Below are 14,330 nucleotides of genomic sequence, written 5' to 3'. Positions count from 1 at the left end.
TAGAAACAACAGCCACCGAATGATAACCAGCGGAGTCACCTCCTTCACGATAATGCACGTCTGTACGCAGCGGGAGAGACGCAAGACTTGCTTCAGTGATTTCAGTGGAAAATATTTCAACAACCGCCATAGAGTCCGCACTTAATCCCATGTGATTATCACTTGTTCCCCAAACTAAAAGGCTTTTGGTGTAGACAGTGCTACGGAAATGATGACGAACGTAAACAAGCTGTTATCAGTGGTTCAACAACTTGGCGACAACCGGGTATGGAGAAGGTGTAGCAAAGTTGATAAAACGGTACGACTAGTGCTTAAATTTGAACGGTGACTGCGTAGAAAAGTAGCTTGGGTATAAAATTGTTTGTAAAATAAAGTTTCGTTTAATTATATAAAACAAAAATTTCTGCAGAACAAAACGTCATTTTAAACACTTAAAACTTCCGGGCTAACAGGCCGTGGTCGATTTACAAAACATTCTCCTACCGTTTCCCCTCCGACTGCAGGACACATATTCAGAGGTAAAGTGGCAGTTCTAAGTGATGTCAGTACCAGCCGTGAAAGCTTAAACTGTGTGGTCAAACCGTTATCTTCTTTGCGAATGACACTCGTATCTCAAACCTACCGGCCTGACATCAGATTAGTACGTGCAAAACCACTGTCTCTCGGTTAAGAACGCTGTCAGTACTAACGATGTATTATAAAAGGAAGTGTTAGTGTATTTTATGATTAATGAAAATAGACTTTATTGTATATTATCAGAAACTGTTCTTCGTTCCTCCACCCCTCTACCACATGCGAAACTACGAGAGGACGTTGAAATGTAAATTACACATGTCGATCCATTCTAGGACCTTTGCACAACAAGAGTTGTGCAGTGCCATGTTGCCGTTTTTCTTCACACACACACCAAAAGTTCTGCTGCGGTACAGATAACAGCCGCCCTGTGAACCATGGACCTCGCCGTTGGTGGAGAGGCTTGCGTGCGTCAGCGACGCAGGTAACCACACCGTAGGTACAGCCACAACGGAGGCGTATCTGTTGAGGCGGCCAGACTAACATGTGGTTCCTGAAGAGGGGCAACAGTCTTTTCAGTAGTTGCAGGGGCAATAGTCAGGATGATTGACTGTAACATCAACCAAAACAGCTTTGCTTAGCTGGTACTAGGAACGGCTGAAAGTAAGGGGAAACTACAACAGTAATTTTTCCCGAGAGCATGCAGCTTTATTGTATGATTAAATGATGATGTCTTCCTATTGGGTAAAATATTTCAGGCAGAGAATACACAGGAAGAAGTAGTTATCAGGAGAAACAAAACTGGCGTTCTACGGATCGGAGTGTGGAAAGTCAGATCCCTTAATCGATCAGGTAGTTTAGAAAATTTAAAAACGGAAACTGATGGGTTAAAATTAGATATAGTGGGAATTAGTGAAGTTCGGTGCCAGGAGGAACAGGACTTCCGGTCAGGTCTAAAATGGTTCAAATGGCTCTGAGCACTATGGGACTCAACTGCTGAGGTCATTAGTCCCCTAGAACTTAGAACTAGTTAAACCTAACTAACCTAAGGACATCACAAACACCGGCCGAAGTGGCCGTGCGGTTAAAGGCGCTGCAGTCTGGAACCGCAAGACCGCTACGGTCGCAGGTTCGAATCCTGCCTCGGGCATGGATGTCTGTGATGTCCTTAGGTTAGTTAGGTTTAACTAGTTCTAAGTTCTAGGGGACTAATGACCTCAGCAGTTGAGTCCCATAGTGCTCAGAGCCATTTGACATCACAAACATCCATGCCCGAGGCAGGAGTCGAACCTGCGACCGTAGCGGTCTTGCGGTTCCAGACTGCAGCGCCTTTAACCGCACGGCCACTTCGGCCGGCCCGGTCAGGTCTATACAGGGTGATAAATACAAAATCAAATAGGGGTATTGCAGGAGTATGTTTAATAATGAATAAAAAATAGGAACGCAGGTAAGCTACTACGAATGTTATAGTGAACGCATTATTGTAGCCAAGATTGACACGAACCCCACGACTACCACAGTTGAACAAGTTTATATGCCAACAAGCTCCGCAGACAACGAAGTGATTGAAGAAATGTATGATGAGATAAAAGAAATCATCCAAGTAGTTAAGGGAGATGACAATTTAGTAGTCATGGGGGACTGGAATTCGATAGAAGGAAATTGAAGGGAAGGAAAAAGAGTACGTGAATACGGACTGGGGATAAGGAATGAAAGAGGAAGCCGCCTGGTAGAATTTTGCACAGAGCATAACTTAATCATCGCTAACACATGGTTTAACAATCAGGAAAGGAGGTTATGCACCTGTAAGAGAACTGGGGACACCGGAAGGTTTCATATTGACTCTGTAATCGTAAGACAGAGATTTAGGAACCAAGTTTTAAATTGTAAGACATTTCCAGGGGCAGATGTGGACTCTGACCACAATATATTGGTTATGAACTGTAGATCAAAACTGAAGAAACTGCAGAAAGGTAGAATTTTAAGGAGATGGGACCTGGATAAACTGAAATAACTAGTGGTTGTAGAGATATGCAGAGAGAGCATTAGAGAACGATTGACAAGAACAGGGAAAAGGAATACAGTAGAAGAAGAGTGGATAGCTTTGAGGAAATAAATAGTGAAGGCAGCAGAGGATGAAGTAGTAAAAGGTCGAGAGCTAGTAGAAATTCGTGGGTATCAGAAGAGATACTGAATTCATTTGATGAAAGGAGGAAATATAAAAATGCAGTAAATGAAGCAGCCGAAAAGGAATACAAATGTCTCAAAAATTAGATCGAAGTGCAAAACGGCCAAGCGGGAATGGCTAGAAGACAAAGATGAAGAGACCTTTGGAGAAAAGAGAACCACCTGTGCGAATATCAAGAGCTCAGATGGAAAACCAGTCCCCAGCAAAGAAAAACCGAAAGGAGGAAGGAGTATATAGAGGGTCTACACAAGAGCGATATACTTGAGGGCAATATCATGGAAATGGAAGAGGTCGTAGATAAAGATGAAATGGGAGACATGATACTGCGGGAAGAAATTGACAGAGCACAGAAAGACCTAAGTCGAGAAAAGGCCCCGGGAGTAGATAACATTCCGTTAGAGCTACTGATAGTCTTGGGAGAGCCGGCCATGACGAAACTCTACCATCTGGTGAGCAAGACGTTCGAGACAGGAGAAATACCCTCAGACTTCAAGAGGAATACAATAATTCCAATTCCAAAGAAATCAGGTGTTGACAGGTGCGAAAATTAGCAAACTATCAGTTTAATAAGTTACGGCTGCAAAATACTAACACGAATTCTTTACAGACGAACGGACAAACTGGTGAAAGCCGACGTCGGGGACGATCAGTTTGGATTAGGTAGAAATGTAGGAACATGCGAGGCAGTACTGACCCTACGACTTATCTTAGAAGATAGATTAAGGAAAGGCAAACATACGTTTCTGGCTTTTCTATGCATAGAGAAAGCTTTTGACAATGATGACTGGAATACTCTCTTTCAAATTCTGAAGAGGTACAATACAGGGAGTGAAAGGCTGTTTACATTTTGTACAGAAACCAGAGAGTCGAGGGGCATGAAAGGCAACCAATGGTCGAGAAGGGAGTGAGACAGGGTTGTAACCTATACCCGATGTTATTCGATCTGTACATTCAACAAGCAGTAAAGTAAACCAAAGAAAAATTAAGAGTATGAATTAAAATCCAGGGAGAAAAAATAAAAACCCTGATGTTTGCCGATAACATTGCAATACTGTCAGATACAGCAAAGGACTTGGAAGAATAGTTGAATGGAATGGCATTGTCTTGAATGGAGGATATGAGATAAACATCAACAAAAGCTAAACGAGGATAATGGAACGTAGTGAATTAAATCAGGTGCTTCTGAGGGAATTTGATTAGGAAATGAGACCATTAAAGCAGTAGATCAGTTTTGCTATTTCGGCAGTAAAATAACTGAGAATGGTCGAAGTAGAGAGGTTATAAAATGTAGATGGACGATGGCAAGCAAAGCGTTAATGAAGAAGAGATATATGTTAACACTGAGTATAGATTTTAGTGTCAGGAAGTCTCTTCTGAAAGTATCTGTATGGAGTGCAGATATTTATGGATCTGAAACATGGACAATAAATACTTTAGACAAGAAGAGAATAGAAACCTTTTAAATGTGGTGCTACAGAAGAATGCTGAAGATTAGATGGGTAGATCACAAAACTAATGATCAGGCAATGAACAGCACTGGGGAGAATAAGAATTTGTGGCACAACTTGACTAGAAAAAGGGATTGGATGGTGGGACACGTTCTGAGGCCTCAAGGGATCACCAATTTAGTACTGGAGGGAAGCGTGGACGATAAAAATCGTAGAGGAGGACCAAGAGATGAATACACTAAGAAGATTCAGAAGGATGTAGCAAGCAATAGTTACTGGAAAATGAAGAGGCTTCCACAGCATGGACCAGCGTGGAGAGCTGCATCAAACCAGTCTTTGGACTGCAGACCAAAACAACAACAACAATAGATAGCAGGTGCATCACATCTGTGAGAGTGAAATTAGGCAGTAACGTTCTCCAAACTAGATAAACGCGACGCAGTGTGATTCCTGTGAGCAAATTATCTAAATTACACACAGATACATTTTGCAATTCGGTAGTATATGGACCAAATGGCCTGTTTCGTCCAGCCGTAATAAAATGGTGCCCGTAATTTCACCAGGGCAGCGCAGACGTAGGTGTTGCTGATGGAGAAGAAAGATCACCGACATCGACCGCAGACAACAATGTTCAGGTATATCTGCGGAACAGATTCGCAGAAATTTCAGATTTTCCGGCGATGAGGACGTCCACACAGTGGTTCTCGAATGGCTCTGTGACCAAGAAGAGGTATTTTATCATCGAGAAATTGAACTATTGATAGAACGTTCCGCCCTTTGTTTATAAAAGTTTGGTCAGTATGGTGAAAAATATTGTCAATCACCTATCTCAATTTCAAGAGTAGTGCAGCGTTTAATGCTCTGCCATAACAATGTGTAACTTGCTTTTCGAAGATCCCTCGTAATACAGATACTCTTTCCCATATCGTATGTATGCTCTTGAACGAGTTCAGACGATACCGGTCTTCTGTCTCTCCTGTTCATTCTAAGAGCACTGTTACAGTGGTAATTCTCGTCTTTTTACGTCATACTAACCCAAAAATGAAATGATTCTCGTGGGTCTGGAACAAGTCAGAAAGCGTAACATAAAAAACATAAAACATTTGAATATAATCCTCACTACCCACATCCGTTGTCAGGAGATCGTCGAAATAGGTGAATACATTACAGTAAACTGGAATAGCTAATATTTAAAGAATTAATACACTGTTAAAATGAAACATAGTCATGCGCATTAAATAAATTTATCATACACAAAACATTTTATCTTGACTGTTGTGGCTAAGTGCTGTCAAAACAGAAATCTAACAGACTTTTTTACTTAAGCTTGTCTAACATTCCATCTTAAGATATTCATCTACAGAGTAGAAGGAATTGCCTGTCAAAAAGTCTTTAAAACTGCTTTTGAACTGCACTTTATATGAAACCAAGTTTTTAATGGCTGCTGGGAATTTATTGAAAATACGTGTTCCTGAATGTTGACCCTTTTCGAACCAAGGTAAGTGGTTTTAGGTCTTTATGTAAATTGTTCGTATCCCCAATATTGACATTATTTATTGAGCTATGGTTGGAAACAGAGGTTCGTTATGGAGTAAATGTACTGAGAAGCAGTGGTTAGAATACCCAGTTCCTTGAACAGGTTCCTACATGACAGTCTTGAATTTACACCACAGATGAGTGTTTTTACACGCTTTTGCACTCTAAAACCTTCTGCTCGGTTTCACGAGTTACCCAGAATATGATACCATATGACATAATAAAACGAAAGTAAGCAAATTATACAAGTTTATATTTATATATATATATATCCTACAGCTGCCTCCTGCAGATACGGACCTGTTTAGACGCTTCAGCAATTTTTTGGTATTCCCTCCCCAACTGAATATATTATCGAGTTGTAGCCCAGAAATTTGACACTGTCAACCTCTTCGATTTGCATGTCTTCATATGTTATACAAATTCTGGAAGGAAATCTCTTACAGGTTCCGAACTGCATATAGTGGGTCTTTTAAAAGTTTAATGACAGTGAATTAGTCGTAAACCATTTATTAACGTCAGTGAAAATTTGATTAGCAGCAATTTCTAAATGCTTAGTTACGCTAGGAATGCTACTAGTCCCAAATTAAATATTTAAAGCGACTGATATCGATCGCAACTCACAAATTAATAATTTCTCCGGAAACAAAATGTCTGTTTTTCACCGTTCGTCAGAGGCTAATCTTTACGAATGAACAGTTGCTGTAGCACTAAGAGCTTCTTGAGTTAAGTCATCTAATCACTTCTCCCCATCCGTCGCAAAGCTTCCATTTGCACAACCGTTGCGATAACATTGACGTCGTTTTAGGAGTGACAGTGATCGGATATATTAAGAGGAGCGCTACCGGTGCGCTCATGGTTCGCGTTGATGTTTTGTACTGTATATGTGCTGCGACCCCTAACACAAAGTGAGAAAACCAATACCGTTAAATAAAGAGACTTACTTTTGCACGTCTTCTACGTAGACAGAAGACTTCATACCCTTCTTTTCGAGTGTCTCCAGAAAGCTGTTTTGCAATTCCGGCGATACCATCACGTCTGCCGTTCTGTTGGCGACACTGGCGTCCTTCCAGAACAGGATCTGTTTTGGAAACAAAAATCGCCGCTCTTGTAATTCATTTTAGAAACTATAGGCATCACAGTAGCTTTCACCATGAAATTTAGTGTTGTTTATATTGTGGGAGATGCACTGCTGGCAGCTGCCTCACTTCTAGACTGGGCAAGTGGCGAACGTTTTTGGAAGTGGAAAAAAAAGCGGCGGATCAGCATCAGGCTCACATTGTTACAGGTAGGCTAGTAACGCACCTTTAAAAATTATTACTTTATCATTATGGTTTGGGACACACATACAATGCTGTTAAGAATTCTTTGGAAACTAAAGGCAGACGAATCATATTGAAAAATTTAAGAGAATGCTTGTACAAGTTGACGCTGTCATCAAAAAAAAGTTTTGTTTTCCCTCTAGCAACATTGTGATCTATAATTTGTGAATTTATTTTAAGTACCCAGTTACAGATGTTTTGTTTTGTAAATGTTATGTTTTGTGAAGGTTTTCTCTCTGACAAATACTTAATTCAGCACTAAGCAGTTTCTTTTATGATGTCGAATTTTGATAAGTTTCTTAGTAAGTTTATGTGTTTGTTCTTCCTTATTTAAATTTTACGCAATGGTAGTAATGAGAAAAGTAATACGTAAAAACGAAAATATTTAACGAGGAAGCATAAATACTGGTTACATCGACAGAACACAGAAAAAGCCGGAACAGTTAGCTTTCGCAAGAAGAACGTGTTTTGTTCCGCGCTTTTCTACCAAGTGCGTGTGTCCCTTGCGGCGTGTTTGATGTACACATTCTGAAGTACGTATGTAGTAGAGGTTATCCAGAGACAGGTTCGTTATCCCTGTAGCAAAGCAGTTTTGTTATGAAATTTCAGTGAACGGTGAATTCCATGTGCACGCTGTAAGTCCATAGTTCGTTAACGACAGTTGGACGTGCTTTCATTATAGAAAAACCAGCACCAGTGGCTGATCAATGTATGCACTGGTGCGGCTCAGTTCAAGAGTCAAAGACTACTGAGCACGTTGCACACTAGTTATGTTTGCTCATAAGCCGCAACCTTGCGAAGGCTTCGCCTATATCTGGTACAGATACGTGACTCTTCCTTCGGAATTTTCTGTTAAATACAGTCGTTAGAAATTATGAAGGGTGATTCAAAATTCCTGTTACAGGCTTCTTGGGACTGTAGAGGGTACTTAGCAGATTAAGTTTTGATAAGAGAACCGTGTCCGGAAATCCGCCGTTCGAAGACTGCCTCAGTTTCAAATGTCCCACTTCACAGTCTGAGAAGAGGGCGCCGTCGTCAATCCCTGCTGTAATTATGACGTCACTCAACGCCTTCGTCCGACTACAACGGCTGCGAGAATTCTGGGACGTCCGAAATTAGGAGGGTTGGCTGTGGTGCTCCATGGGCGCGCTGCACGTCCTTCGTCATGTGGAACAGAAGCCGAGGACAAGTATTCGAAACACTGCCCATGCCATGTGCTCCTGTAACACACAGGGAAGAGCTCGTAGTCCCCGCCATGTGCGTATCGTGAGACGGTTTTCCTTACCAAACCTTCGTCTACTAAGTGTCTTCTGCAACCTTCAGAACCCGGTTAAAGGAATTTTGAATCATCTTGTAAACAGGATGTTCCAAAAAACACCAACAAACTTTAGAGACAGGTTCCTTTCCTCAAAGCAAGAAATGTCTAGTAAACAAGGGCTCTAAACTGCATACCTTAAGAGCTAGCAGCACTTGTTCAGTAGAAGAGATGTGTTTCACACTAGCGAAGATGAGCAGGTGGTCATAGCTCTCAAAGTGTGCATTCAATGATATTACAGTGTTGTTTGCGTTCTCGTTGTTTTCATCAGTTTCACATTTTTCGTAATTCTTAATTGTCAGACGAGTTGTTGTTCAACTGACGTCTTTTTTGACAACAAGAGAAGCCCTACAAAACACGCATTTTCTTGTAGCTGCAGAGGCGGAATTAAAATGCCCTCAGTGACTGTAGAGCAACTACGGACAATGTGGCCGCGCAAATGAAGAGCCTTATGCACACTGTTTTACTTCCTGCCCTCGAAAATATTTTCTAGGAAAACAGTTCATTCATTCGAGACCTGACAACGAGTAAAACATAAATACGTAACAGTACGTACGCTAAGTGATGTATTTTTATCTCTAAAACTCCTTTGTTGTTTTTTTTTTTTTTTTTTGTGATCTCCCGCGTCGTACATTCTCGAAGTGGAAACAACTACACGTCATATCACTTTTAAGTTACCTTGGCCCATAGTTTTGAATGTGTTTTCACGTTCTGGTCTGTGTAGTATTATAGTTTTTCTGCATCTATGAGCGCAGTTATTCAGCTCTTCAGTTGGTACAGACCATCATGTCAGCTCTGTTGGGGACATTTATGTAAATTATTTCAGTCGTTCTATTTCTTTCGTAATAAATGTTTCTGCTTACCTCAGAATCGGGACACAGGGGCTCTATAGTGAATCCTATGGTAGTCAGTCGCCTTTTTCCTTCTCTGTAAGATTTATTCCCCTATTCTTAAATTCTGTAGTTAATGTTTCAATAATTTTGTGCACAGCTATTTATAGCTACAGATATATACCAAAACGCTGCCATTTCGTTATAGTTCTAACTTGAGTAAATACCTGGTTTTCTTTGCTCACAACAGTCGCAAAATACGATTCCTATCTGAAACTTTGTCAAACATCATAAATATTAGAGCAATCCGTCTCACGCATCAGCTTGACCGACAATTTCATTAATGCAACGAACTGGTCAATGGTATTTCATGTGATATTCACATTCTATTAGAATTGTCCTCTGTTTCCATTAAAACAATGCTGGCAAATACATGCAAAAATAGTTTCATGAACAAGGCCATGTTTTCTCTATTCCCCCTACAACTGAATTAGTGCTGTACACTGGAGTTCAGCTTAATGGGATGCAAAAAATCTGGCAGTTGCGTATTTTAATATCATTGGTATATTATTCACATTACTTGTAAGATATTAGTACCTTACTATTGCTTTCGTAGAGCCAAAGATAACAACACGAAGGAAACCTTCTGCGTAATGCAGCACAACAAAACAGTCGAATACCAGTCTTTCTAAGAAATGGCTCTGTGCATTGGATATATGCTAAAGCTAGTATTAGATCCTTTTTAGCGAACATATTTCACGAGTGATTCGTAGAAGGAAGTCAATCAATCGAAAATTCTACATCACGAGCTTGTAAATGAGACCGAAAAGAAGCAGTAGCACGGATAGATTAAAAAATATCCGAGAACAGTCAGTGTATTTTAAACTACCGTCAGCAGAGGGTACTTACATCATTGTAGTACTTGCTGGCGAGCTCGTTGAGAAACTGGACGTGGTGCTTGTTGGTGGGCACCACGCGGTACACGCGGTGGCCGTCGAATCGCCGGGGTTCCCCAGCTGCCAGCGACAGCGCCGCCAACACCAACAACGCAACTCTCCACAGCATCCTGAAACTGGAACCAGTGTCCTTCGCTACGCTGCAGCAATCTTTGTGATGTTGGACAAGTGACTAACAGTAATGAACCCGTAGGAAGCAAAGAAACACCCAGGAGTCTTATTTTAAGCTTTTAAAACAAACACTAGACAGTGCTATTGAGATTTGACATTACTATTATCTTAAAATTTGTCAGCTACTATTGTTTTAAAATTTGTCATTTGTTACTTTTTTAAATGATGGCTGCCAGGAAATTAGCCATATAATATGATCATATGCAGTATTTCAATAAACATTGTTCTGAATAAGTGGAAATTTCACTCGAATGCTTTTGTTGAATAATTTTTAATGAGTTTTGTACCGGTGTAACTCAGCAGTAACGGTTTGAATAGCATCATTCAGATTATGGTAATCAATCACCTTCAGAAAAGGTTGTTTACAATTCTTTGCAGAAATTTGGTGTAGAGGTACTTTCATAGAGATAAATCCTCAGTCAGGTTCAAGACTGAGGTTTATTCGACTTTTCTTAATCATTTCGTGACTTTTCTATACTCGGGGTTGACAAAAAATGAAGTCACAGCCCCTATTCAATGCTGCCCAAATCTAGCTTACGGATTTTATTAGTAATGTATGATGAATTACCTCCCCCCATGAACCATGGACCTTGCCGTTGGTGGGCAGGCTTGCGTGACTCATCGATACAGATAGCCGTACCGTAGGTACAACCACAACGGAGGGGTATCTGTTGAGGGGCCAGACAAACGTGTGGTTCCTGAAGAGGGGCAGCAGCCTTTTCAGTAGTTGCAAGGGCAACAGTCTGGATGATTGACTGATCTGGCCTTGTAACAATAACCAAAACGGCCTTGCTGTGCTGGTACTGCGAACGGCTGAAAGCAAGGGGAAACTACGGCCGTAATTTTTCCCGAGGGCATGCAGCTTTACTGTATGATTAAATGATGATGGCGTCGTCTTGGGTAAAATATTCCGGAGGTAAAATAGTCCCCCATTCAGATCTCCGGGCGGGGACTACTCAAGAGAATGTCGTTATCAGCAGAAAGAAAACTGGCGTTCTACGGATCGGAGCGTGGAATGTCAGATACCTTAATCGGGCAGGTAGGTTAGAAAATTTGAAAAGGGAAACGGATAGGTTAAAGTTAGATATAGTGGGAATTAGTGAAGTTCGGTGGCAGGAGGAACAAGACTTCTGGTCAGGTGACCACAGGGTTATAAACACAAAGTCAAATAGGGGTAATGCAGGAGTAGGTTTAATAATGAATAGGAAAATAGAAACGCGGGTAAGCAACTACAAACAGCTTAGTGAACGCATTATTGTGGCCAAGATAGATACGAAGCCCACACCTACTACAGTAGTACAAGTTTATATGCCAACTAGCTCTGCAGATGACGAAGAAATTGAAGAAATGTATGATGAAATAAAAGAAATTATTCAGATAGTGAAGGGAGACGAAAATTTAATAGTCATGGGTGACTGGAATTCGAGTGTAGGAAAAGGGAGAGAAGGAAACGTAGTAGGTGAATATGGATTGGGGCTAAGAAATGAAAGAGGAAGCCGCCTGGTAGAATTTTGCACAGAGCACAACTTAATCATAGCTAATACTTGGTTTAAGAATCATGATAGAAGGTTGTATACATGGAAGAACCCTGGAGATACTAAAAGGTATCAGATAGATTATATAATGGTAAGACAGAGATTTAGGAACCAGGTTTTAAATTGTAAGACATTTCCAGGGGCAGATGTGGACTCTGACCACAATCTATTGGTTATGACCTGTAGATTAAAACTGAAGAAACTGCAAAAAGGTGGGAATTTAAGGAGATGGGACCTGGATAAACTGAAAGAACCAAAGGTTGTACAGAGTTTCAGGGAGAGCATAAGGGAACAATTGACAGGAATGGGGGAAAGAAATACAGTAGAAGAAGAATGGGTAGCTTTGAGGGATGAAGTAGTGAAGGCAGCAGAGGATCAAGTACGTAAAAAGACGAGGGCTAGTAGAAATCCTTGGGTAACAGAAGAAATATTGAATTTAATTGATGAAAGGAGAAAATATAAAAACGCAGTAAATGAAGCAAGCAAAAAGGAATACAAATGTCTCAAAAATGAGATCGACAGGAAGTGCAAAATGGCTAAGCAGGGATGGCTAGAGGACAAATGTAAGGATGTAGAGGCTTATCTCGGGGTAAGATAGATACTGCCTACAGGAAAATTAAAGAGACGTTTGGGGATAAGAGAACCACTTGTATGATCAAGAGTTCAGATGGAAACCCAGTTCTAAGCAAAGAAGGGAATGCGGAAAGGTGGAAGGAGTATATAGAGGGTCTATACAAGGGCGATGTACTTGAGTACAATATTATGGAAATGGAAGAGGATGTAGATGAAGATGAAATGGGAGATACGATACTGCGTGAAGAGTTTGACAGAGCACTGAAAGACCTGAGTCGAAACAAGGCCCCCGGAGTAGACAACATTCCATTGGAACTACTGACGGCCTTGAGAGAGCCAGTCCTGACAAAACCCTACCATCTGGTGAGCAAGATGTATGAAACAGGCGAAATACCCTCAGACTTCAAGAAGAATATAATAATTCCAATCCCAAAGAAAGCAGGTGTTGACAGATGTGAGAATTACCGAACAATCAGTTTAATAAGCCACAGCTGCAAAATACTAACACGAATTCTTTACAGACGAATGGAAAAACTAGTAGAAGCCGACCTCGGGGAAGATCAGTTTGGATTCCGTAGAAATGTTGGAACATGTGAGGCAATACTGACCTTACGACTTATCTTAGAAGAAAGATTAAGGAAAGGCAAACCTACGTTTCTAGCATTTGTAGACTTAGAGAAAGCTTTTGACAATGTTGACTGGAATACTCTCTTTCAAATTCTAAAGGTGGCAGGGGTAAAATACAGGGAGCGAAAGGCTATTTACAATTTGTACAGAAACCAGATGGCAGTTATAAGAGTCGAGGGACATGAAAGGGAAGCAGTGGTTGGGAAGGGAGTAAGACAGGGTTGTAGCCTCTACCCGATGTTATTCAATCTGTATATTGAGCAACCAGTAAAGGAAACAAAAGAAAAATTCGGAGTAGGTATTAAAATCCATGGAGAAGAAATAAAAACTTTGAGGTTCGCCGATGACATTGTAATTCTGTCAGAGACAGCAAAGGACTTGGAAGAGCAGTTGAACGTATTGGATGGTGTCTTGAAGGGAGGATATAAGATGATCATCAACAAAAGCAAAACGAGGATAATGGAATGTAGTCGAATTAAGTCGGGTGATGCTGAGGTAATTAGATTAGGAAATGAGACACTTAAAGTAGTAAAGGAGTTTTGCTATTTGGGGAGCAAAATAACTGATGATGGTCGAAGTAGAGAGGATATAAAATGTAGACTGGCAATGGCAAGGAAAGCGTTTCTGAAGAAAAGAAATTGGTTAACATCGAGTATAGATTTAAGTGTCAGGAAGTCATTTCTGAAAGTATTTGTATGGAGTGTAACCATGTATGGAAGTGAAACATGGACGGTAAATAGTTTGGACAAGAAGAGAATAGAAGCTTTCGAAATGTGGTGCTACAGAAGAATGCTGAAGATTAGATGTGTAGATCACATAACTAATGAGGAGGTACTGAATAGGATTGGGGAGAAGAGGAGTTTGTGGCACAACTTGACCAGACGAAGGGATCGGTTGGTAGGACATGTTCTGAGGCATCAAGGGATCACCAATTTAGTATTGGAGGGCAGCGTGGAGGGTAAAAATCGTAGGGGGAGACCAAGAGATGAATACACTAAGCAGATTCAGTAGGTTGTAGGTTGCAGTAGGTACTGGGAGATGAAGAAGCTTGCACAGGATAGAGTAACATGGAGAGCTGCATCAAACCAGTCTCAGGACTGAAGACCACAACAACAACATGATGAATTAAACTAGCTTTATTCTATTCCAGGAGTATATTTCTAGAGTTCACTTATACTATGTGCTACAAGCTATGGAAAGTTAATTATTCAGAATCATGTAACCATACCATAGTATTCACCTCATAAACACAGTTCACAATACAAGTTCACTGTAACAACAACCATCGGCCATATTTTGCCACTGTTGTCAACCTA

At 40.7% G+C, this 14,330-nt stretch overlaps 1 protein-coding gene across 1 annotated transcript in view; it reads right to left on the bottom strand.

Moving 5' to 3' along the window:
* LOC126253182 (zinc carboxypeptidase-like) overlaps positions 1–14,330 on the bottom strand; it is a 118,937-nt gene that overhangs the window by 39,381 nt on the left and 65,226 nt on the right. Inside the window, exons 2-3 of the mRNA XM_049954344.1 lie at positions 10,062–10,224; positions 6,630–6,766 (exon numbers count right to left, since the gene is read on the bottom strand). Of these exons, the coding sequence (XP_049810301.1) occupies positions 6,630–6,766; positions 10,062–10,217 (293 nt within the window). The 5' untranslated portion in view covers positions 10,218–10,224. The remainder of the gene's footprint in view (positions 1–6,629; positions 6,767–10,061; positions 10,225–14,330) is intronic.

Source organism: Schistocerca nitens, chromosome 4, assembly GCF_023898315.1.
Source record: "Schistocerca nitens isolate TAMUIC-IGC-003100 chromosome 4, iqSchNite1.1, whole genome shotgun sequence".
NCBI lineage: Eukaryota > Metazoa > Arthropoda > Insecta > Orthoptera > Acrididae > Schistocerca > Schistocerca nitens.
The sequence above is the reverse complement of the archived record's forward strand: the minus strand, read 5'-3'. Positions and strand labels throughout refer to the sequence as shown.